We start from the raw sequence: 26242 nt of genomic DNA, 5'->3' as shown, positions 1-26242 counted from the left end.
ACCCCCTTATTTACTAACAACCGCGTCGTGCATCCTCTGTACGCCATGGCTACGCCTTGGCAGATGACTGATCCAACATTAACGTGCTCTAAAACAGAGAACAAGAGGTCATGCGGCACCCTGTCGAAGGCTTTCTCTAAATCGAGCTGGAGCATTGCGATGCTTTCATGCAAAGCATCGCAACACTCGAGCACGGACCGGGCTGTGTGTATGTTGGTATATATGGTGCGACCTTTGATACCACAGGTCTGATGTGGTCCCACTAATTCTTGCATCACGGCTTGGAGTCTTTTAGCCAGAATTTTCATGAAGATCTTGTAGTCTACATTAGTCAGGGATATGGGTCGGTAAGCGGTAACCTGTCGCAGTCTAGCTTCATCTTCGCTTTTTGGTATTAAAATTGTATGGGATGTTAAAAATGAAGGAGGAAGCATATCCTTGTCATAAGCCTCATTAAACAGTGTAGCCAAAACCGGTGCTAAATCATCTTTGAATGCCTTATAAAGCGGTGCTACTAGCCCGTCTGGTCCTGGGGACTTTCCCGGGTTGAGGTCTTCTATGGCTTTCCGCACTTCTTCTGTTGAAATGGGCAGTTCTAGCCGCTCTTTCGTATCATCACTAAGCCGCGGCATTAAAGAGAGGAAACGGGTCTTGAAGTCTTCGGTTCTTACTTTGGTGTAACCAAAGAGCCCGCTGTAGTATTCATAAAAGGCCCTTTCTATATTTCCTTTGTCTACGTAGATTACACCGTTCCACTCTATTTTTGGTATGTCATTCTTGCGGGCGTGCCTTTTTTCCAAGCCGAGAGCACGTTTTGTGGGCATTTCGCCCGCTATCAGCCGCTGTGCCCTCGCTCTCACGAACGCTCCTCGATATCGCTCCGTATCTATTGCCTCTAGTTTCTGCTTGACGGTGCGCATTTCTTCGGTGCAAGTGCCTGGCTGCTTTCCTTCTTGCATTATCAAAAACTTTAGGTCATCTCTCAGCGTGTTTTCCTGCAGCCTTTGCTTTTGCTTTATAGCGCACGATCGTTCAATTGCCATCATTTTCATTGCCTGCTTAAATCTTTCCCACTTCGCTCCCAGAAGTTCGTTGTCCGCCATTGGCAGTTCGTGTATCGCCGACGTAGCGCGATCCACGAAGATATCATCGTTTAGAAGCTTCTCATTAAGTTTCCAGTTTTCCCACACAAATTTGCTTCTCGTTCCTTTTCTTTTACCTACATGGAAGACAACAAGACAATGGTCACTGAACGGCACTGGTTGTACGCTGTATTCGCCGCAGTACGGTATCAGTTCAACTGATACGTACGCCCGATCCAGACGCGCGTGACTCGTTCCTTAGTAATGGGTTAACCGAACGCCAGAACCACATCCGAGACAATCACCAACATCCTCTAGATGGCAACGATCAATTATGTCACTTAAACAGGCTGTACTCGCATCTCGGTAGGGCGTCGCGCTGGTTTTGTCGCGTGCCATGCTTACGCAGTTGAAATCGCCAAGTAAGACAAGCAGACGGTCTGTGTCACAATGGTTGCCGACTGTCTCAAAAAGGTTTCGCCTCTCTTCCGTGTTAGTGTGTGCGTAAATACAGATAATACGCAATTCCACACCAGCAAGTGTGATGTCACAGACAATCCATCGACCGAAAGCGCAAGTCTCAACTCTTTCCACAATCGCTCCCAGAGACTGGCGAATCAACAGCATGCAACCTGCCGAGGTACCCACGGCATGAGACACGCAAACATCATACCGACTACTGAACGAGAGCACCATTCTGTCGGTCTGGTCTTGACTCTCGATTTTGGTCTCTTGTATCGCTACGATATCCAATTCCTGCTCAGTCACTAGTCTCAGCAGCTGATTTTGCCTCCTACTGAGCAACCACGGCGGGTTCCTCTAGAGTTAGTATAGTAACTCTATGCATAGAAGGATCTAGGGCGCGTGCGCGGCGCTTCGGCGAAAAAGTACCTAGAAATGTGGTATGTGCGGGTGGCGCATGGCGGCGCAGCGGTCGAGCACTGGGCTTGGGCGTAAATAGAAACACGCTCCCCGGGAAACGGAATGAGTGAACGTATGCTGGCGCCAACGCGCTTGTTTTCTACCTCGAGACAACATACGCGGCGTGCACCAGTGGTGATGAGCACACGTTCTAGGCCACGTTATCCGTGTCTCGCGAAAGGCAAGTGACTAAGCCCAAATCGGCTGGCTGAGAAACGGCCGCTGTCATAACTTGTGATTGTGCGAAAAGGCATTAATCTTGATTGCAATACAAACGCAGCAGCGAAAAGTGGACAACGTTGCAGAAAATTTGCTACGTTCAGCCAATGTTATTTAATATAATGGCGTTCTTTTAAAAAATGATGGCCCAAAACACAAATGCCAACACCCTCCGAGAGCGATGCAAATAGTATGAGCGCGCATTATGGACAAAAGATTTTCATGACGCCAAACCACAGAGAAAGTGTGGCGATACGCATTCCTCTCGGCCGCCATTGCATATACATGCTCATTAGCATAAGTCGCGCTGCTCGTTGCATCACAAATTATGGCGAAAGATCTCTAGAATGGCGGCCCAGCGCAACGTCACGCAATGTCAAATTGACGTTTACGAAGCGGCCCTTCAGGTGGCGCTCCCCACGCAATATTTGTTCGGCCAAACAGCAAGCTGGCATGGCGGCTATCACGGACCACCACCACATATCCGCGAAGTTGTAGATGCCTTGCACTGGCTTCTGTACGCCACCACTCGCTTTCTTTTTCAAGCGCTAACGACGCAACATAGCTGTCAAGAACCAATAAAATATAACAATGGATAAAATTTTCAGCCCCATGTCAGGTTTCATCATCTTGATGAAAACGAAAAATTGCATTACGCAAAATTCCCGTTTCCCGGCACAAATTTCAAGACACGCGAGCTCACGACAGCCAATCTGTGAGTCAACATGGCGGATAATGGCGGCCGTGCAGCCGCCATGCGCTTAGAGAATAGAACTTCTTCTGCGGTGGCTGTTGCATGATGGGTCGGGTGCATACCTCGCACCTCCACCAGATGTCACGTTGTGGAGGCGGTAGACTAGAAATCACAAAGGCAGAGAATGGCTCCTCAAAGAAACACTCTATTAGGCTGACTTGCGCCTACTAATGACGGCACAACTCGGCCGCGGCGATAGCAAAAAGTATGCTCAGCTGTCTTCGGTAAACAGAATGCCAGCCGCTCTCAATTATAAGCTGGCGAGGAATCTTCGAGATAAGCCGACAATGGCAACTACAACATCTATAACGAAGTGGGAACGCATGCGCCTGGCCACAATCATTGAAAATAAATCTAGGCGCACCTCGTATCACAAAAAATGATAAAGCGTGCCGGTGGCTTTTAGCACCATCAAAACAAACAGTACTAAGCTCCGCGGCAATACACATATTTGCCTAAACTTCGTTATTCTTGCTTGAAACGGCTTCGTGACTTTGTAAACTCGTAATTTTAAAGAAAGTGCTGTTTTATAAATAATTCAGTAACACCATTAAATTTGTCCGACGGTAGGATTAGAACACATGACGTATAGCACAGATGTCCGATATCGAAACCGTTAGGCCATGGATGCTTCATTTATATTTTTTTTCTATACCACGGATGTACGCATAGACAAGCTGCATAGGACACGTTTTGATTTCCTCGTGAGAAAGCGAGCACGTTGAGACGCTCGGCGCGTTTCGATTTGGCCTTGCCAAGGCGCAGTTAAAATGCAGGCGAGAGCTTGCGCTGACAAGGAGCGCGCGGATAACGCAAGCAACCAGATAATTGCGTCTGCAGCAACATGGAGAAGCTTTTTTTCAGCAACTAAAATTGCTTGTGGTGGAAGATCCATCTGTTGCAAGAAATTCGGATGACGTCACGCAGTTTTTACCAGGTTTTCATGAAGGTGGGTATGCGTTCTCGGCAGATGTAGGTAGATTTATTTTATTCGGTGCCGCATCTAGAATTACTTATGGCTGCGAAAACCTGTATTGAAGAGAACGATGTTCTTGCTTTGAAAGGGCTGGAGGGATTCCCGTTGATAATTTTATGGCTTTACTAGAACTTTTTCTGTGTTAGACATTTGTGACGTTCGAAGTGCAAGTTTACATTATACGGGAAAGGGATTTGTATTGGTTAGTGCATAGCCCCAGTGCTGTGAAACATGTTACTAGCTTCTTTTGACACACTGTTGGGAGGCAGCTGGGAGGCAGCTCTCAAAAGTTTAGAGTTGGCAGACCAGCTCTGGGCCGTCCGGCAAGCCAAAGATGCCGCCCGAGTCCAAAAACTTCGAGCCGCCATCTGAGGCCACCACAACCAAAACTACCGGACCATTCCTTTTAGTAAAGTGTATTTTTTTTACCTTTCGAAAACGTGTTGACTGTATCTCAGTAACAGAAACACATTTCGAGCTGCGTAATATTTCGATTTTCCTTTCGCAGTTACTTTGCGTTTGGACAACTGAAACTGAAGCAGTAGGTCTTCGTACAAGGATCACTGCGCACATTTTGCCGTAAAGCCAGAAAAAAAAAACGAATGCACAAGTCATGCGACAACACAACGTGTTTGCATCACTTATGCTTGTGTATATAATGAGACATAGAAGCACAGTGAAGAATCTTTATGCAAACAAAACCAACACCATTCTTGCGGTTTCTGCTGCGATGCACTTCTGTTACGAAAAAAAAATATTGCAGCAATCACGGTGTCTACTGAAGGGCTGAAGGTGTTTTCCTGCACACCGCACTCCAGCTTAACACGTCTGCAGGAACAACTTCAATAAAAATGTCAGCCGCTGAAGTTGGAGTAGGAGCCGAAGGAGTCAATAAATCGGTGTGCGACCTCATAGCAGAAGGCATACTGATCCTGAAAAGCACAAGAGGGAAGAATTCAGTCACACTATTGCAACTGTCAAATGGGCTCTATTTCACTGAATGGGCAGTATGCAAACTTATCTCAAGTCTCAGGTGGTGTAGCAAACATTGAACTGCTTTAATGGCTATTTGAGTGAAGCTTGATTTGATTGAGCTTGACTGATGTCACACTGAATTTCATTAATCATGGCTGAAGTTTTTAACAGACAGGTGGCAATAGTTATGCTTATTTATTTTATGCTGCTAGCCTGGATACAATGGTTTAAGCAGGAGTGGGCGTGCATAACTTTTCCGCTGGCAGAACTATTGAAACCATATAACCTCACAAAGACATACTGACATAATAAAAAACACCTGAACACAGGGAAAAACACTGCATTATCTACAATGAAATGCATCATCATACAATTAACAGAATCAGAAAAAATTATTAGCACCGGTTCCTCAGTGCATATATACCTCGAATTTTTCCCTCTCCATAACATCAGCTAACAGACAATTTCACTAACTCATTGTTTCCGCAAAAATTAATTTTTGGACGTATCAGTGCGATTTATAAAAGCTACAACCTTTATGTAAGTTATAGGGTTTTACGTGCCAAAACCACTTTCTGATTATGAGGTACGCCGTAGTGGGGTATTTCAAAAATTTGGACCGCCTGATCGAGGTTCTTTAACGTGGACCTAAATCTAAGTACACGGGTGCTTTCGTATCTCACCCCCATCAAAACGCGGCCGCCATGGCGCGATTCGATCCCGCGACCTCATGCTTAGCATTCCAACACTACAGCCACTAAGCAACCACGACAGGTATCTACAACTTTCTTAGGGCGTCAAAAGCGCACTGCACATTTCAATGCTAGCTTTATATACAATGTCTTATTAATTTCAATTTTATCATGAGAGACAAACTAAAAATTTCAGACTTTCCGTGTTTCTTCTTAGTAGACCTTCAAGTTCCGCTTTTTGAAAGAGGAGTGAGGGTGACATCTGCAAAGCCATAACAATTACATTCAAATCGGATAAATTTCCTGTGAACCCTGTGAACCCTGTGAACCTGTGTTAAAGGATCCCACACTGCAGCTGCGTATCCTAAGGACTGTCTAATAAATGTTTTGTATGCGAGAAGTTTAATGTCCGGTGTGGCATTTCCAAGCCGCTTTAGAAATCCGAGCTTTTTATGGCCATTTCTTCGATCTACTCGACATCATCATGTCATCTTGGGTCAGGTGTCAGTATTATTCATGTCCAGAGACCTTTGACCGTGCATCACCATTGATGCTGTAAATAAACAAAAATAATTGCTTTTCCGTGTCACTCACATTGCGACTGTTTTTTGTAATTGTCCTTTGCTAATTTGCACACAATGTGTGCAGTGTGGCTAACGCTGTGTTTAAAAATGCATGATCACTGGACTGCGAATTGCATGATAGCATATACAGTTTTCCACAAAAGACTTGTTTCTTTACAAATAAATGTTGCGCGATGTTATTGATAAATAACAGGAAAAAACAACGGTCCTTAAATAGAACCTTGTAGAACATCGGATGTCTCGGGGGAAGACTTTGAGCTTACACCATTGACTGTTACGCACTGGCTGCTCATAGAAAGATATGCTGCTATCCACGCAAGTCTTGAGTTGTTTTTCAGAATTGGTGTAAGTTTAGACAGTTATTTCTGGTTACTGCTACAATTCAAGGCTTTCTAGAAGTCTGATAATGTACTATATATCCGGCTGCTGAAATCAACCACTGCTGTAAGGTCGTGGATTGTCTAAATGAGCTGGTTTACCGTTGAGAATCCTTTGCGAAAGCCATGTTCATGGGGGGTAATAATGTTATTACTGTCAACAAAACGGTAAGACGGTTAAATATGATACGTTCAAGAGCTTTTGCACTAGAAAATAGCAGGGAAATAAGCCTGAAAGAGGACACAAGCGAGTGATCGGTTTTAGGTACTGGTGTAATCTTAGTATGCTTGCAGTCGTTGGAAGCTCAGCACGTGAGTGTTTAAAATTCAAGCACAGGTACTTGGCACTACATTCAACATACCTTATAAGGAACGCGTTCGGTATAGCATCAAACCCTGGCTATTTCTGGGAATCTAGGTTAAGAAGTGACAGTGCGCCTTCTTGGGAGAGAAACATCCTCGATAGCTATGATTTTGTCATAAAGGGCGAGATCAGTGGTAAGGTAATTATGACACGTTAAACTGAGCATAAGTAATCATTCAATGCTTCTGCTATTTGTCGCTTATCCGTTACAACTTCGGTGTTTACTGACATGCTGGCAACTGGACGTCTTTTGGGCGAAACGTGCTGTTAGAACTTATTCGGTGACATCAGAAGAGAATTCTTCAAAACATCGCTTTGATACTTTTCTTTCACTTACTTCGAAGAGTCTTTTAGCTTTATACGCTTCTCAGTTGTCTTGTCTATGCCAGATACTTACGGTGGAATTTTTGTTCGTTTTGTTGCCTTTTTCAGTTTACGTCCTAGGTGCACCACTTCTTCCGTCATTAGGGGTTCGATTGGTTTAGTACCTTGCGCATATGGGGGAACAAAACTATCAATACATTTAGTCACCAGGTCTTTGAAGAAGCACCACAATTCATCTGCGCAACACTCATATTGGTGAAGAAGCTTTGAGCAATAAGAAAAAATTGCCTGAAAGGTCTAGAATGTCCAGGTCAGTAGCACGCGAAAACACCGGTACAATGCTCGTCTTTTATCGGACTTCTTAACCCAGCGTGGCTGGATGGTTAGAGACACTATTTTGTGGCCTGAATTTTTTATTTATTATTTATTTGTAAAATACCTTACAAGGCCCCTACATGAGGATTGAGTAAGGGGGGCATACAAGTAACAACAATAAAAAAAAGAAAACAGCAGCCAAGTGCACAGCCTAAAAGTCAGAGGAACAAATTAGCTACATAAAGTTGCATATGATTACAATAAAAAGGAATACTATAAGTTTCTAACAAACGTATACCAGTGCAAGAAAAAGGTAGAAAAAATAACACAGAATAGTGAGTGTGATAACAATGGTTAACACGGGTTAAGTGAGTTCAGCGAGTGCTTGAATTTTTGATGGTCAGTTTCCGCAACTATGTTGTCGGGGAGGTTGTTCCAGAACCGAATGGCACGGGGGATTGCAGACGAGTTAAATGCTGCTGTTTTACCAAAGATGCGCGTGAAGCTATGATGAGTGTATAATCTGTGCGACGGGTGCGATGACGTTTCTAGGTGTAAGGAACGTTTGTTAGTGTGGTGGGCGTATTTATGAAATAATGACAAAATGGCTATGTCGCGATGATTACTTAGCAGCTGAAGTGAAAGGTGAATCTTTATTTGAGTTACGCTAGAACGGTAGCCATAATTTCGGGAAAGGAAACGTGCGGCTCTATTTTGGGTTGATTCCAGCATGGTAATTAAGCAATTTTGGTGGGGAGACCAGCCTGGAGCGGCGAACTCAAGTCGAGGGCGAACAAATGTTTGAAATACCAGTTTGCGGATAAGTGGAGGTGAGTTCCGAAGGTTACGTCGCAGGTAACCCAGTGATCGAGAAGCACTGGCACAGATGATGGTAACGTGAGAAGTCCAGGAGAGGTTGGTTGAAAGATTTACGCCTAGGTATTTAAATGATGAAGTCCGAGATAATGGGACATTTTTAATATAGTACGAATAGTCCAAGTTAGTGCGTTTGCGGGTGAGGGACATCACTTTACATTTTGATGAATTTAGAGCCATTAGCCAGGTGTCACACCTATTAATAATTTGGTTAAGCTCATTTTGGAGGATCAGGTGGTCATCGGAGGTGTTAATAGAACAATAGATAATGCAGTCGTCAGCGAAAATGCGCATGCATGATGATAATTAAGTTATTAGGTATGTCATTTATGCATATCAGAAAGAGTAAGGGACAAAGAACGCTTCCTTGTGGTACACCGGATGAAACATCTGAAAGAGGCGAGGAGAAGCTGTTCGCGGAAGTAAACTTCTGCCTGTTAGAAAGAAAATTTCGAAGCCAGGATAGAGTTAGTGAACCAAGTTTTAATGATGATAACTTCAAAAACAGGTGACAATGAGCTACGCGGTCAAAAGCTTTAGAAAAATCCAGAAAGATGCTGTCAGTTTGAAGGTTTGAGTCCATGTTAAAATGTAAATCTGTCGTAAATTCAAGCAGTTGCGTTTCGCACGACAAACCTCTCCTGCAACCATGTTCATTATGAAAAAAGAAGTTGTTCGATTGTAGATGTTGGTAAACATGAGATGCAATAATATGTTCCATCATTTTACAGCATATGCACGTTTGTGATATTGGTCGGTAGTTTTCAGCTAAGTTTTTGTCAGCGTCTTTGAAGGTGGGTATGACTTTGGCTGTTTTCCAATCTTGGGGTATCTGGCATATCATTAAAGATTGATGAAAAATGTGAAATAAAACTTGCTAGATACTGATACTGTCTTTTTTAGTAATTTAGAATTAATTTTCTCAATACCTGCTGAAGACGAAACTTTCCAGTTATTAATAAGCTGAAAAATACCATCAATAGTAATGTCAAAAGGTTCCATGTACCGGTTATCTAGGTCTGCAACAATGGACAAATTAGTAATACTTTCTTTCGTGAATACGGATGAGAAAACTTTATTAAAAACTTGAGCACACTCACTGTTAGGAATAGGAATGTTGTTTTTTTTATTGTGTAACGAGATGCCATTAGTATTGCGTTCAGGAGATAAAATTTGCCAGAACTTTCTGGGATTAGATTTGAGTAGTGAAGGAAGGTCTTGGGAAAAATATTTATTTTTGGCTACATTGAGAGCGGAGCAGTAAGAACTTAAACAGTTAAGATACCTTTCCCAAGCTGACGGGGTGCCGGTTCGTTTTGCAGTTCTGTATGAACGTTTCTTTTTGTTTTTGTAGATGAATGGACTTAGTGAACCACGGTTTGTTTTTGTCTTCAGTTATACTGATTAAAGGAATGTTCTGCTGAACCAATGCGCATAACTTATCTCTGAACATGACCCAGTTATTATGAACACACCTGGTGTGGAACATAGGTAGAAAATGATGTTCAAGAAATGATTCTAGCTCTATGATGATTACTTCATAATTTCTCTTGTTGTAGTTACGAATTGTCTTACTTAAGGCACCTGTAAATGCTAATGGAATACTGATAGATACATTCAGTAATCTGTGGTCACTGAAATCATCCGAGCATGTTACTTCTATAGTTTCTGGGGCGTTAGTTAGTATAACATCTAAGACGTTAGAGCCATGGATAGGTTCTTTAATGATATGGAATAGAACATAATTTAATGTTAGGCTAATGAATTCTGCCATGATAAATTTGCACATCTGGACTACGGCGGCATGTGCCTCTGCTAGCAAAAAAAATACGTAAAATTATGCTAGAGTCGCTTTGAATACGAGTGGGCACTTTACCAACTGCATCAGATCACGGAACAGTAAAACATCAATAACTTGAGAGCATCTAGAAACCCTTCTTCCCAGTTATCCACGTTGAAGTCAAAGTTACTACCTATTAATATGTTACAAGCATTAGTACACACACAAACATTTGTTGCGTTCAGTTGATCCACAAACTCGCCACAACCATTGGGCGGACGTTACATAACCCCGATGACAATATTGAGCTCCTCTAGGGAAGCTTTAGAAAGGATCACACATTCGGTTCCCTTGATGTCGGGCTATCGCATCACGCATGGTGATTCTTGGAACGATGGCGCCGCCGCCGCGGGAATCCCGTCGGTACGGCATATCGCGTAGCCCGGAGGTGTCATTTGATAATCATTGATATTGCAACCAAGTTTCTGTTATTGTGAGCACATGTGACCTGTGCGCCAATGCTACACTTCCTAGGTCGACAGCTTTGCATACAAAGCTTCAGGGGTTTATGCTCAGACACCGAAACTGTTTTGTTTCCTCGCTTTTACGTCACTGTTTATCACGAGGCCTGCTGCTGCGCCGATGGAGGGGAACCTTTGTCATATGAAGACTATCCCATCCATACATTCGAACATCAGTTCTAACCGTGTCATATGTTAGTATCCATTTGGCGCCTGCTTTTCTGTTATCGGACGCACTATCTCATAAGTTCTTACAGATTTGCCTAGTGACTGCCGAGAAGTTCTCTGACACTGAAAAATTGATCTCCTTGGTCGCTGTTGTTTTGGATTCAGTCTGCAAAGCTATATATTCTTGTCGCTCAAAGACGCCTGCGAACAGATAGCTCTTAACAGCATAGTATTGATACATGTATTTGTTTATCTTTCTCGGGTGACCGCTTTTCACCGGTTAACAAAGGTTAAACGTTATCGCTCAGCGCAGGACCCGTCTACATGTATTGGAAGTTTTTCGAATGTTATCGATAGTTCTATCCGTTGTCGTCGCTGAAACTTGTATAATCTGATGGTTTGCGCGACGCGAGTTGTGTAGTACCTCCTGGAAGACATGCGGGCACCAGCGATTATTCTGGAACCATAGATGACTAACGTATAAAAACCGACGCGCTTGCCCCGCAGATCAAATTTCGGCGATCCGACTGTATTCGCAGCTATCGTTGTGCTTTCAGTGTAACTTGCTTTTGTGGACACAGGTTTGCCTTATAAAAAGTTGTTGTTCACAGTTTCACTGCTGTGTTTTTCGCTTTCACTACTGCGTGACAATATCATAATTTCTTCCAGCGCTTTTCATGTGCTGTGAGTGTTGGAGCCGAGAAACCGTAACGGTCAGAACCACTTATTTTGACGATCAAAACACGGAGCAGTTCTTCTTCAGCTGTTCTCGGCGTTTTCTTCTTCTTCTGGCGCTACATCTCCAGAGAGCGCTAGTGCCGCTTAATATCATGTGGATAAACCAACTTTATGGGCCTCTCAAGAAACTTGTTGTCCGGTTTCTTTAGTATGCAGATGCTTAAGATTTGACCTTTACCTGGAGGAACTGCATTCACCACGCAGATTTTCTAAAAGGCTCTTGGATTTCGTGCTCAAAGTAAGATGTCAGCTTTCTTTCGTTCCTGCTGATATATCTTAGCGGGCTTCATTATTGCATCCCTCATTTCTTTTGTGTACTCGGAGTGTACGCTTTAGAAAATTCTTTACATAGCCTCCACATTTGTTGAATGTTATGATCCCATTCATCGCTAATGTCTCTTCCCAGTTTTCTCTTTCCACTAATAAGGTGCAAATCAGTTAAAGGAGTATGTTCTCCAGGTTTCGTCATAAATGTGGGTTAACGGTCGGTTATTGATGATGCATGATATTTGAGGTGGTGGCGTGGAGCAGAGGTAGAACATCGGGCTTCTAATCTGAAGGTCGTAAGGTCGAATCTTCCTCCAGTACGCTAGATCTCTAGGCTTGCAGTGGCGCCTGACACCGGCAAAAGATGCCGAGAGACAGCGGGGCTGTACTAGTCCTGGTGTAACCAAATTAGGAAGGCCCACTAAGCTTCAACAAAAGAGGTTCCCTCACCGGAAAATGAATTGGCCTTCCTGGTTCAGTATTCGGCCACTCCCCCCCTCATGATTCCTAAAATTAACCCATCGCCCTCAGTCCCCAGCAGCTGCGCAGCAGCTGACCAAGACGGTAGTCAGACCCGTAACGCAGCAGAGGGTGCTAAGAATCTCTGGACCCGGAGTGGCCGCCCCTGGAAACTGACCCTGGCAAGGCTTAACACCCGAACTCTCTCGAGTGAAGCTAGCCTAGCAGGACTCTTTGAGGAAATATCAGGCATTGTTTGGGACATCATTGGCTTTCGTGAGGTTAGAGGAACCGGTGAGGCCTATACAGTGCTTACTAGCGGTCACGTCCTCTGCTGTAGAGGACTCCGAGATAAGTAGCTATGCGCGGTAGGACTCCTCATTCATGAGGCCATAGCGGGCAACATTGACGAATTATTGTTAATGAGAGGATAGCAGTAGTCGCTATAAGACTTAATAAGAGGTATAGATTAAAGCTAGTACATGCCTACGCTCCAACCTCCAGTCATGATGACGATGTAATAGATCAGTTTTATGAAGATGTGGAATTAGTGATGAGAAAAGTGCGAACTCAGTATACTGTAGTAAGGGACGAATTCAATGCAAAAGTGGGAAAAAAGCAAGCTGGTGAACAAGCAATTGCAACTACGGCACCGATTCTAGAAACACTAGAAAAGAGATGCTGGTAGAATTCGCAGAAAGGAATGAGCTGCGAATAATGAACACCTTCAGAAGACGTAGCAACGAAAAGTGGACCTGGAAAAGCTCTAATAGTCAAGCAAGAAATGACATTGATTTAATACTTTCTGCCGATCCCAGCATAGTGCAGGATGTAGAAGCAATAGGTAGGATAATGTGCAGTGATCCAAGGTTAGTGAGGTTTTCGATTTACCTCAATATAAAGAGATAAATAGTAAAATTAGTCAAGAAGAAACAGGTCAACCAAGACGCAGTAAGGGCGAAGGCAGACTAATTCGGGCTGGTGGTTCCAAGCAAATATGCAGCTTTAGAACACAGTGATGAAGATGACACAGAGGTAATGAATGAAACCGTAACTAGGCTGGCTTTAGAAGCAGCAATTGAAGTGGGATGTAAGGCACCAAGACAACCAGTAGAAAAGCTCTCCCAAGTAACGAAGGACCTAATAAAGAAACGACAAAGAATGAAAGTGTGCAACTGAAAGATCAGATTGAATTCACCGAACTAACAAAACTGATGAACAAGAAGAAAGTAAGTGATATTGGAAATTATAACGTGAGAAAGACTGAGGAAGCAGTAAAAAATGGGTGCAGCCTGAGATCAATGAGAAGGAAACTTGGCATCGGACAAGCCAATATGTGTGCACTGAAAGATAAGCAGGGTAATATCATCAGCAATGTCGAAGATATAGTAAAAGCAGTGGGAGAATTCTATACTGATGTGCATATTACCCGAAACAGCCATGATATCTCCATTCGAAGTAGTAAAGAACAGGTTACAGAGGCGCCTTCTGTAACAAGCGATGAAGTTAGAAGGGCCTTGCAAGACATGAAATGGGGAAAAACAGCAGGAGAAGATGGAATAACAGTAGATTTAATCAAACATTTAGGAGGCCTAATGCTTGAGAAACTGGTGGCCCTCTATACGAACTGTCTATCAACTTTCAAGAGTCGAAGGGAACTGGAAGAAGGCCAGCATTATACTAATCCACAAAAAGGGAGACGTTAAAGAATTGAAAAATTATAGGCCTATTAACTTACTTGCAGTATTATACAAAATATTCGCCAAAATAATCTCCAATAAAATAAGGGCAAAAGTGGACTTCAGTCAACCAAGGGGACAGGCTGGCTTCAGAAAGGCATACTCTACAATGGATCACATCCAAGCTATCAATCAGGTAATCGAGAAATCCGCAGAGTTCAATCAGCCTCTTCATATGGCTTTCAAAGATTACGAAAAACCATTTGATTCAGTAGGGATACCAGCAGTCATAGAGGCATTACGTAATAAAGGAGTACAGGAGGCATACGTCAATATCTTGGAAAATATCTACAGAGATTCCACAGCTACCGTAATTCTCTGCAAGAAAAGTAGGAAGGTACCAATAGAGAAAGGGGTCAGATAAGGAAAGAAGACACAATCTCTCATATACTATTCACTGTGTGCTTGGAAAAAGTATTCAAGCTGTTGAAGTGCGAAGGCTTAAGAGTAAGGATTAACGGCGAATATGTCAGCAACTTTCGTTTTGCAGATGACATTGTCCTGCAACACTGGGGACTAGTTACAACTCATGATTGAGGACCTTAACACAGAGAGCGTAAGAGTAGGGTTGAAGATTAATATGCAGACGACAAAGATAATGTTCAATAGCCTGGGAAGGAAAGAGTTCAAAATGTCCAGTCTGCCTCTAAAGTCTCTGAAGGAGTTTACCCAAGTCAGTTACCCACAGGAGACCCTGATCATGAGAAAGAAACTTACAGAAAAATAAAAATGAATAGCAATGAATAGCGCGCAGAGGAAGGGACAGTAAAATTCAGACACATACGAACAGTACGAGTGCTAACTTCCAACAAATATTATTTTTCACGTACATCGCTTTTATACGCCCGAAGAAGGACACATCGCTTACACACCGGTAACAGCATCTTAGAAACGTTAGCTCTTTATCGTAGAGGAAAATAGAAGGTGTACTCACACATGTGTGTCGTGCTCCGTTTATCTTTTCAGCTTCAATGATTTCGCGAGTTACCCTGTCTTTGTTCCTTCCTACAACAACGCATTTATCAAGGAACGGCTTGCACGTTTTTGACTCACAGGAGGGGATGTGATCAGCAAGTGCACCTTCCTCTAAACTCCCGTGGCTTCCTCACCTCCCTGAAAAGGGGGCATCAGAGCCTCTCTGGACTATCACTGAAGTTCCTTGTCTGTCTGTCTGTTTTTGTACCCTTTCTAGTATGAACTTAACCACTCTGGCAAGACGCCGCCACAGTAAAATCATAAAATTCATGCACGCCTTAATTAACTCTTAGATAGACGAACTCTTACTTGACCCATTTGCTTTGCCCGGAAATGTTCGTTCTTTGCCCCTGACAAATTTTTTGTCTGCAATTGACAAACGATGTTACCACCACTCCTGCTGCAGCCCAAGATGGGCGGCAGTATATACGAATAAAACAAATGAATGAATGAATGAATAAATAAATAAATAAATAAATAAATAAATAAATAAATAAATAAATAAATAAATAAATAAATAAATAAATAAATTCGAGGATAAGTTCTGTTCTTATGTAGACTGAGCGCACTTTAGTGAGCCAAGGCCTGATTTTATTTTCTGGCTCTAAAGATCAGATAATTTCCCCCGACCGGGCACCAGATCGGAGTTTGCGTGGTTCTAGTTAAAAAAGCCATGCACAGAGCAGTCTCACCGCACTGACGATGAACTCCGGTCGGCTTGCCCGAACTCGCTGTACGCAGCGAAAGACGTCCACTTCGTGCTCAAGCATCAGCTGATCGCATACGCTGGACAAGACGCAGTACAAACCACACTCTTGACAGCCATCGCTGAAAAAATAAAATAAAAATAAATAAATAAATACATTGACTCGCCATCCCGACCCTGCGAAAGTAGATGGCCAGCGAAGCTCTTATAAAGCCACTAAAATGTCGACGATGGTGTATGAAACGTTTTATTGTTCTGCCTAGTTTTAGCAGGACACCGTTGTTGAGGATTACGATTTTGCACTCTTCGACGTTCATGGTATTCACGCTGCTCTTCGGGAGTCTTAGCATGGTCTACCCATAGCGGTCTTGCGATGAATTGAATGAGTTGCTGGGCAGGTCTCCCTTTTATATACCAAGTTCGGTGGCGCCACTCTCTGAATTGTACGCTGCTGTTGCCCCGTTGCCACCAGAGCAGCTCATGTCGCCGTAGCCGCTCACCGGGAAACAACGCGAGGAGAAGGAACGTGCCTCGCGTTGTTCACAGGCGCCTCACAATCCGCCATGCGGTTATGGCGCTTGTTTTTTGCTTTCCTTTATTGAAATGAACACGGAGCTGTGTGCTGAATGCCTGATTCTAAAGGAGATATGCACTTTTTTCGGTTCAATCTTATTTTGCTGATGGACACAAGAAATGCCGCCCAAATAGAGGCTAACAGCTTCGCTGTAATAAATAAATAAATTTCCTCAGAAACTCGGCAGAAGCTATCGAAGATGATCGTCAATGTCAGCGATGCTTTCTTGTGTTATCTGCTGCATATCTCCATGCCATACGCGAATCACTAAAACTGATGCGCACATAAACAGACGCAAGAAGTCTCACTACCAACCACAATGCCAGTTGATACCACGATATAATATGTCCTACAGTAATCACAGCACCCAAGCTTAAGCTCCCAAGCAAGCGCACGGTCGGCTATTAGCTAGCAGCAAGCACATAACCTAGTGGTCCAACTTCCGTGTTTGCTGCACGCGTTCCAGGCGATCAGCGTGATTTGTTTATTTTTCGAGCCGTAAAGAGAAACCGATCGGATCCCTCGCTCTAGCGTGAGCGTGCACTCGACTCGTCGCACCACTCACAGGCACTGAACGACGACCGGCGCCCCGTCGGCACGCATTTGCCACGTGTCCACGCGGCGAAGCATGTCCAGCACGATCTCATGCGAGCCAGGAACCTTTTCCAGACGCTTCCACGTGGGACAGTGGAACTGCTTCAACGTCCGCGACGAATTCTGCGCGAAACATATAGGATTACACGTAGAGCGTGAATAAGCACCACGTTCCAACCAATTTGAAGCGTTCTAACTTATCATTTTTTAACCAACAATACTCACTCGGCGAAAAAGCAGGAGAAAAACATTTATAGACAGACGAAAAAAAAAAGAGAAGAGCGAGAAAGAAAGCAGCAAAATTGAGATTGCTTGTACTCACAACCCCCTTGGCCTTCTAGCGCATGTTCTTGCAGATCGTGAGAAGAAAATAGGAATCGTTTGTTCCCATAACATATTCAGAATGAAGGACCTTCTCACCTCAATCGATACGATCAACGACATCAACGCTTCAAAGCCAGCCATTTGCTCAATAAAATTTGTAGCAGCACTGCAGTTAAACGTGTTTTCGTTTGTTTTTGTTTAGCGTAATATGCACATCGAATGTCCCATTATGACTGAAAGTTAACTGCCGGAATAGCAGTAGAACGGGGCAGTCTCAGCTGGACAGCGATCGAGCGCGTATTAGTAGTTCGTCGTCGTCTTCTTCTACACTTCGGCGTGCCGGCACCGAGAATGCCCAGTACAGTATATATATATATATATATATATATATATATATATATATATATATATATATATATATATATATATATATATATATATATATATATATATATATATATATATCAAATAATGAACGTCAATCTCTCTCTTTGTAGCTTCCATGATGCAGACAAGTCTGTGATACGTATAAAAATAATATTTATTCTTTAATAGGCCTCGCTGTAAGAAAAAGGTCACAGGCCTGCGCGGCACAACTAACACAGTCGAAGCGCAAGCTATAGAGGAGCGGCTCCATAGTAGCCCCATTTTCGGCAGCGCGCACTAGAGTGCCTCTGTGACGAAGTCTCTCTGCGTCGTTTTCACGAGAACGATCTGAACTGTCCGCCCGGCGTCGACGGCGAGCTACGGCTTGTGACGCTCTCTGCACTGCGGTTCACTAAGCCCGACGTTGCCTGGTTGTAGCCGCGCGCGTAGCTCTACTATTCGCTTCTTCAGCACTGGTTCGTAGCTCGCGAGGAGGCGCCATCAACTGTACCGAAGTGTAAACACGGGTGTAGAGGCAACGCGGCGCACATGTCACATCCCTTGACCCGTGGCACGATACGACAACGTTGATGATGATGGTTTATGGGCATGCCCTTTCACACGGGCGGTCATATACAGTCACCTAGCCTGCTTTAGTTAAGTTCAGCTACATGCGCCATGCAACTGCAACATGTCCGGAAACCTGATGCAATACAACGCAAGTGCAATGCGATAGGACACACTGGTGGGCTAGTTGGTATGACTTAATTTACACAGTAGTGCAGCAGCACATGAATCGCTCTGTCCCGTCTTTTTCCTTTCGTCCATGTGCTTCTGCGCTTCTGTGTAAATGATGCGATGCAAAGTTTGAGTGTATCGACGCTACGCCACGCGCATGCCACGTCGCGTGGCGAGTGGCACGTTTGGATGCTGATGATGATTTATTGGCATCCCCATCTAAACGGAGCGGTGACAGTCACCTAGCATGCTTGAGGTATCTGCACTTGTTTTTCAATCGTCTTCAAGGCAACCCATTCACTAAGGTGAGTGTTTCGGCATGTAGGTGGGACACGAGTGCAGTTTTTTCCGCACAAGACGAGGCCACACGAGCGCAGACACACAACAGCGTTTGATTTCGGAGAAAGTGACCGCCCCTATGGCAACTTCGGTTGCACATCACGTGTGCACCACCCGCAGACAATTCCTGTCGCTACGCAAGGAGGATAGCTCCTGGACGGAAAGGGCGACATGCAGTTTTGACACACAGGTGTCACCACACCTGTAAATCAATCCGCTTCGATGATCTTGCGGGTTAACTGATTGCGACTTTCGCTGACAATTGAGCAAGCACTATGTACTGGTTTACACGTGACCATTTATTTCTGGCGTTTACTTGATTACACATGCAATTTTTACAGCCGTGCATCCAACCCCCCCCCCCCCTCCCTCCAATTTCTGTCACATTGTAACGATGCAGCCGAAGCCTGTCATTAAGACATCATCCACTCTGACCAACATAGCTGGACCCACAGTTCAAAGGCAGGTTGTAAGCTCTTCCTTCCACACAGTCAACGAAGTTCGACCGATGTCTCTTTTTGGGACAAGCTTTTTGGAGGCAGACGCACTGGACAATTTGTACAAAGATTGCAGTTTTCGGGAGTGGAAAAAACTTTTACACTGGCCCGCTGGCCAATCCTTTTCGTTCGATGCGAAATACCGTGGATATGCAGGATAACCGCGACTGTTTTGTAAAGTGTGGAAGACTGCGTGGCATTAGTTACTTGTGGTGACATGCCCTTCAAGAGGCCTTCAACAACGCTAAAGACGATATGCGCGGGGTACTCCACGTTCCAGAGGCGAAGTGCCTGTTCAGAGAAGCTCTCGGGCATGAGTTCTGGGCAAGACCTGCATAAAGAATTGGACAGGTGTAGGTTCGCGATACCCCTTTTTTGGTAGCTGTGAGTGGGTTGACACATAGGGAGCACTGCCTTGTAGGTACCTGGCTCGTATTTCGAGTATTTACGTTTGTCTCGTAATAAAAACCTAATGTCGAGAAAGCGTAAGCTTCAGTCAGACGCCAACTCATGAGTTAAGATAAGTTGATAAGCCGTGACGTACGAAGGATAGCGCACTCGTAGCTAGCGTTTTGAAACGCGTGGACCTGCCGTTAAGAAAAAAAATCATCCGCTTATGTAAAGTTATTTGTGGCGCTGAATTCACGAAGGCTGCTGCTGAGCCCTTCATGTGCTTCTGTGCCCACGCTTCGCGGCTATGGCATTGATCGACGTCGCGGGTTCGATCCCGAGCTCGGCAGTTGCATTTCGACGGGAGCGAAATACAAAAACGGCCGTGCACTTAAATTTTGGTGCACGCTAATCCGATTTTGGTTTTGGCATGTGCAGCCCCACAATTTAGTTTATTACTTCTGCCACGATGCGATGTGCAATGGGAGGTAATGACAATGCTCAACTCTCTTAGAGGTTATGAACAATGTCGCACAATAACGTCTCAAGCAAACACATATCCCTGTGTGTTCTGTGTATTATGCAGACGAACAGCAGTGGTGTTTGCCAGGTAACGTCTAACGTCAGCTCACAACTCTCGTATTGGAACTGTAAAGAGGGTTTATTTGGGTCCTAGAGAAGCAGCGACCAACGCGCCAGCAGCAGCTAGGGCGCAGCCAGTGAACAAACTGGGTATGAGCCACGCGATGGCAACGGGGCTTTTTAGCCTGCCGACCTTCTTCGTCACAATCACCCCCGGAATTGAAGAGTAGCCATCCTGGCGATCCAGGAAGAGGTGAGAGGATCCTAATATCGCTTCAGCCGGTCACTGTGCACAGTCTCTCGTCCCCGACGACGCTGATCGGGAGATGGTGACAGGGGCTCGACCACGCAATTAACAGGTGATGGTTGAGCAACCACGCGGTAGGGCCCGTGGTACTTCGGGAGGAGCTTGGACGAAAGGCCAGGGGCAGCAACAGGCGGTACCCAAAGCCACACGAGTGTGTCTGTAGGGAAGGGGTGAGGGGGAGGATTGAGGTCATGGCGTTCTTTTTGGCGGCATTGTTGAGCAGACGTGAAAGAACGGGCCAGTTGTCGGCATTTCTCGGCGTACTGAGCGACCGTAGAAACAGGTGAGCAGGGACCGGCCGGTACGGGAGAACCGTATCAAAGGTGCTAGAGGGATGGCGGCCATAAAGCAGAAATAATGGTGAGAATCCGGTAGTGGCTTGAGAGGCAGTGTTATAGGCGTATGTGACGAATGGAAGTACAAGATCCCAGTTGTAGTGGTCAGACGCAACATACATTGATAGGATGTCCCCAAGAGTTATCTTGAATCGTTCTATTAAGCCATTGGTTTGTGGATGATCAGCAGTGGTAGTGCGGTGAATAATTTGGCATTCAGATAGGAGTGACTGCAGGACGTCCGAGAGGAATACGCGACCCCGATCGCTCAGCAGTTCCCGGGGTGCGCATGGCGGAGAACAAAGTTGTTCCGAATGAATGAGGCGATGTCTTTTGCTGATGCGGCAGGCAAGGCTGCGGTTTCGGCATATCGTGTCAAATGACCTACGGCGACAACAATCCATCGGTTGCCGGAGCCAGTAGATGGAAGAGGTCTGTATAAATCAATGCCGACACGGTCGAATGGCTGAGCTGGGCAGGGAAGCGGCTGGAGAGATGCGGTGGAGAAATGCGGGGCACATTTGCGGCGTTGGCAGGCGATGCAGGAGCGTACGTATTTGTGGACGAAGTTGTACATCCCTCGCCAATAATAACGCAGGCGAAGCCGTGTATAGGTTTTCGACACACCGCCGTGACCACACTGCGGATCAGAGTGAAAAGCGGAGCATAAATCTTGTCGAAGGTGGGGGGGGGGGGGCACTACTAAGAGCCATGTGCAGCCGTCATTGTGGTAGTTGCGGCGGTACAAAAGTCCGTCGCGGATTGTGAAATGCTGCGCCTGTCGGTGTAACGCTCGAGGTGCCAAAGCTGCCGGAAGACTTGACAAAAAGTCGAATATCATGACGATCCATGGGTCATTACGTTGCTCTGAGGCCATGTCCAGGATGTCAAGCGGTGAGATATCAGGTCTGTAGGTAGAAGTACTGCTGTCTGAAGTAACTGGGAAGCGCGAGAGGGCATCGGCGTCAGAGTGTCTGCGTCCAGAGCGATAGACGACGTGCATATCATAGTCCTGAATCCGGAGGGCCCACCGAGCGAGGCGGCCCGACGGGTCTTTGAGGTTAGACAACCAGCAAAGAGCGTGATGATCCGTCACCACGTCAAAGGGTCGACCATAGAGATATGGGCCATATTTTTGAAGAGCCCGTACAATAGCCAGGCACTCTTTTTCTGTTATTAGTAATTGGCCTCAGTTTTTGTGAGTGCACGACTGGCATAAGCGACCATGTATTTGGCATTAGGGTTCTGACGCTGTGCGAGCATGGCACCAAGGCCGACACCACTGGCGTCAGTGTGAAGTTCTGTAGATGCGCTTGGATCAAAATGGCGCAAGATCGGCGGAGACGTGAGTAGGCGACGAAGAGTCGTAAAGACATCATCGGAGGCTTCCGACCAAGCAGAAAGTTCATTGTCGCCTTGTAGGAGTTGGTTTAGTGGTGCGATCACAGTAGCGAAATTGCGAACGAAACGTCGAAAATAGGAGCATAGGCCAATGAAGCTGCGTAGTGCTTTTAAGTTAGTGGGCTTCGGGAATCCGGATTACGGCGCGAAGTTTAGCAGGATCAGGAAGGATACCTTCTTTGGAGACAACATGGCCTAATATAGTCAATTTTCGTGCTGCAAATAGGCACTTTTTTAATTTAAGCTGGAGCCCAGCATTCCGGAGACCGGTTAAAACTTGATGTAAACGGCGAAGATGGGTCGGAAAATCAAGGGAAAAGACTACAACGTCATCGAGGTAGCAGAGCCAAGTGTGCCACTTCAGGCCGCGCAGGATGCCGTCCTTCATGCGTTCAAAAGTGGCGGGCACGTTGCACAGACCGAACGGCATTGCAGTGAATTCATACAAGCCGTCTGGTGTTACAAACGCAGTTTTAGAACAGTCAGCGTCAGCCATGGGCACCTGCCAGTATTCAGAGCGAAGATCTAAGGAGGAAAAAAACTCCGCACCTTGCAAACTGTCAAGGGCGTCGTCGATACGTGGCAACGGGTATACATCCTTTCGGGTAATCTTGTTAAGCCTTCGATAATCCACGCAAAGTGGTATGGTGCCGTCTTTTTTTTAACTAGGACAACTGGTGATGCCCAGGGACTACTAGAAGGCTGGATGACACCGCGTTTCAGCATATCGTTCCCCTGGTCATTGATAACACGTCTTTCGGTCGCCGATACTCGGTAGGGACGCTGCCGAATGGGCGCATGGCTCCCAGTGTCGATGGTGTGCGAGACAGTCGTTGTGCGGCCGAGGGATGTTGCTTGGCAGTCAAATGAAGAAGAGAAGCCTTCGAGCAAGTGAAGAAGTTCATCGCGCTGCGTCGACGTGAGGACACTGGCAATAGCTGGCGTAAAAAAACGCGGCAGTGACTGAGGAGACGATGCCTCGAGAGCGGCAAGATAAGTGGAGTCGTCCGTCGTGTCAAGTATTGAAGATGAGGCCAGGGGTTCTGCTCTGCCAAAGCTTTCATGGCGGCGTAAAGTAATTGGTTCGGCCGATGGGTTTGACACGCACATCAGAGGGGCGCCAGTTTTGAACTCGAGGACGGCGAACGGCAGTGGTAGTGAACGGCGGCGAACTAAAAGTTCAGACGGAGCGAAGAGTGCTGTTCCGTCATCTACAGGGTCACAAGAGATACTCACAAGGGCGGAAGACCAGGCAGGTATAACGGTGTCTTTAGAAACGGTGATTTGGTGACAAGGGTCCCTCTGGTCAGTGATAATATCGCCCGAACACTGAAACAGCTCGATTTCGGCGCGGATGCAGTCAATGATCGCATGATGTGTGGATAGAAAGTCCCAACCTAATAGGACCTCGTGTGAACGAGATGGCAGCACGATGAATTCTATGATATAGAGGACCTATATTCTATGATATAGAGGACCAGATGGCTCGACATGCTGCGCGTTGGCAGTCCGAAGGCGTCGTCACTTTTCCTATCTTGCGGCAAATACGGGCATCTATCGCTGAAAGTGCAGCGCTGGTGTCGACAAGTGCTAGCGTCAATGTTCCTTCTACTGCGACTTCAATAACGTTTTTCGGGGAAGTGTGAGGACTTATACATTTCGCAGACACCGCAGTTCTCGCCTCCTGAGCTGCGATTTTTAGTTTTCCTGGCACAGAGGGCTCCGCCGATGGTGCACGGGGGAAAGGGAGCGGCGGCGAGGAGAAGGTGAACGGCGAGCGAAGAAAGCAGTTTCGACGGCAGGAAGAGATTCAAAGGTGTCCGAATAGTGACGGCGTTGTTGGAAACGTGGCGTATAATGACGCACATTGTTGGGGACGTTCGGTGTAAGCAGGCGACAGTGACGTGCTACGTGTCCAGCACGGCCACAATAAAAACAATTATGAGAACAAAGAAAAGCTGCGCAAAAAAAGGACAAGACAGAGAAAGAACCACACGACACAGGCGCAGACTAACAACTGGTTTAATGCTCCAACGCCTCTTTCCTACCAACAACAGAACGCATGCGCACCAACCACAAACTAGCCCCTCACCGTACGCTTCTAGAATAAAAACAAATTGGACGATTGTCTTCCGTGCGTCAATGATCTTGTGGTCGTACATACTGCACCCAGTGACCGGACTGGAGCGGATACGGGCGGGCGCAAAGGCGGGCGAAGGGGACCGTAGGTCTGTGGTGCAGGCCTTGAAGCGACTTCGGCGTACGTCAGGGGAGCGACAACCGGAGCCTGCTGGAGAGAAGGTGGATTGTGGTCGGCTACCTGCTCCTTGATGACAGATTGGAGAGCGGGCGCCAACAGAGAACTCGACTGGCCGTGTGTAAGGGGAATCAGCGAAAGCTGACGAGCCACCTCTTCACGGACGAACTCCTTGATCTACAGCAGCAGCGACGTGTTATCCGGGAAAACAGCCAAGCTCGACATTGAAGTCGCCTGAGGAGGAGATTGGCGGGTGGCTATGCGTTGTTTGCGGAGTTCGTCGAAGCTTTAGCAGAGACTGACGAGTTCAGAGACTGTCGCCGGATTTTTCACCAACAGCATCTGGAAGGCTGTTGCCTTTTAAGATATGGCGGATCTTCTCGGCATCAGCCATTGTGACGTCGACGCAGTTGCAGAGGTCGACAACACCTTCTATATAACTAGTAAATGTCTCCCCGCACTGTTGTGCACGACTGCGCAAACGGTGCTCGGCGCGAAGCTTGCGAACGACGGGGCGCCCGAATACCTCCTTCACATTAGTTTTGGAGGCCTTCCACGTCGTGAGATCACGTTCATGGTTGCGGTGCCACACGCTGGCGACACCGCTCAAATAAAACGATACGTAATTCAGTTTTTTGGTGTCGTCCCAGTGGTTGTGGATGCTCACTCGGTCGTAGTCAGCGAGCCAGTCTTTTACGTCATGGTCTTCAGTACCGCTGAAGATGGGTGGGTCGCGTTGACACAATGGGCCGGGGCAGACCACGGTAGTCACCGGGGCAGCGGGTTATGGTTGCGGTGGTCCTTTTTCCGGCATAATGAAGACAGGCTGCAGTGTCCGGTTGCGAAGTTCCAGAATTCCTGTTGTACCCGGCACCTCCACCAATTGTAAGGGGGGTTTATTCGGGTCCTAGAGAAGCAGCGACCAACGCGGCAGCAGCAGCTAGGGCGCAGCCAGTGAACGAACTGGGTATGAGCTACGCGATGGCAACGGGGCTTTTTAGCCTGCATGCCGATTTTCTTCTTCACAGAACAAACATTGAAAAAATTAAACAGCCACCGTCAACATCACCGCTAATGATTGCCAATAAAATCCAACAGTACAGAAAGCTTCGCTTACATCGATTCCCACAGTGCGTGGGATCCGCATAATTTTTACGTTGGTGATTAATCAGCTATGACACTTTCTAAGAGAAATTAAACTTACGCTAAGCATCGCCTCAGGCGGCGTCAGTTCCCCACTCTCGTTTTGCTTGCCTGATATAACAGTAGTTTTTAGTTAAGCGTTGTGTTGTATCTTCCTTAAAGAAAAGCACAAATGCGTCTGCTCAATAACCTAGCAGAAGTTACTTGACGCATCTGAACCTCTATGGTTTCTTGCAGGTTCCTACAGACGATATAAGTTCGTCGTCAGTTAAGTAAGCAGCACGAGTTATATTAACCTAGAATAAACTTGGAACAAAATGCCACGTGTTTGGTTCATGCGTGTCTACCATCTCACCGAAACTGACAGGTTCGCAGTCGACACCCAACACCAAGTTACGTGCTGCGTGTCTAAATCGACGATTACTTCATATACACTGCACTGTGAACAAGGAAACTGTATGGGTTACGAAACGTAAATTAACTTCCTTTTTTGGTTAGTGACCGAAAGTCTACTTTTCCCCAGATATGCTACATGGCCAGACGACTTTTCGCCGAACTGTTGACTATGTTACCGCTCCACTAT

General features: G+C 45.8%; 1 protein-coding gene across 1 annotated transcript in view; it reads right to left on the bottom strand.

Annotated features, from left to right (window-relative positions):
- Positions 1-4625: 4625 nt before the first annotated feature.
- LOC135911221 (receptor-type tyrosine-protein phosphatase mu-like) overlaps positions 4626-26242 on the bottom strand; it is a 115790-nt gene continuing 94173 nt past the window's right edge. Inside the window, exons 16-18 of the mRNA XM_070526298.1 lie at positions 16952-17103; positions 15799-15934; positions 4626-4884 (exon numbers count right to left, since the gene is read on the bottom strand). Of these exons, the coding sequence (XP_070382399.1) occupies positions 4807-4884; positions 15799-15934; positions 16952-17103 (366 nt within the window). The 3' untranslated portion in view covers positions 4626-4806. The remainder of the gene's footprint in view (positions 4885-15798; positions 15935-16951; positions 17104-26242) is intronic.

The sequence above is a fragment of the Dermacentor albipictus genome, chromosome 9 (assembly GCF_038994185.2).
Source record: "Dermacentor albipictus isolate Rhodes 1998 colony chromosome 9, USDA_Dalb.pri_finalv2, whole genome shotgun sequence".
Lineage (NCBI taxonomy): Eukaryota > Metazoa > Arthropoda > Arachnida > Ixodida > Ixodidae > Dermacentor > Dermacentor albipictus.
Note: the sequence above shows the minus strand (reverse complement) of the source record. Positions and strands in the feature narration are given on the sequence as shown.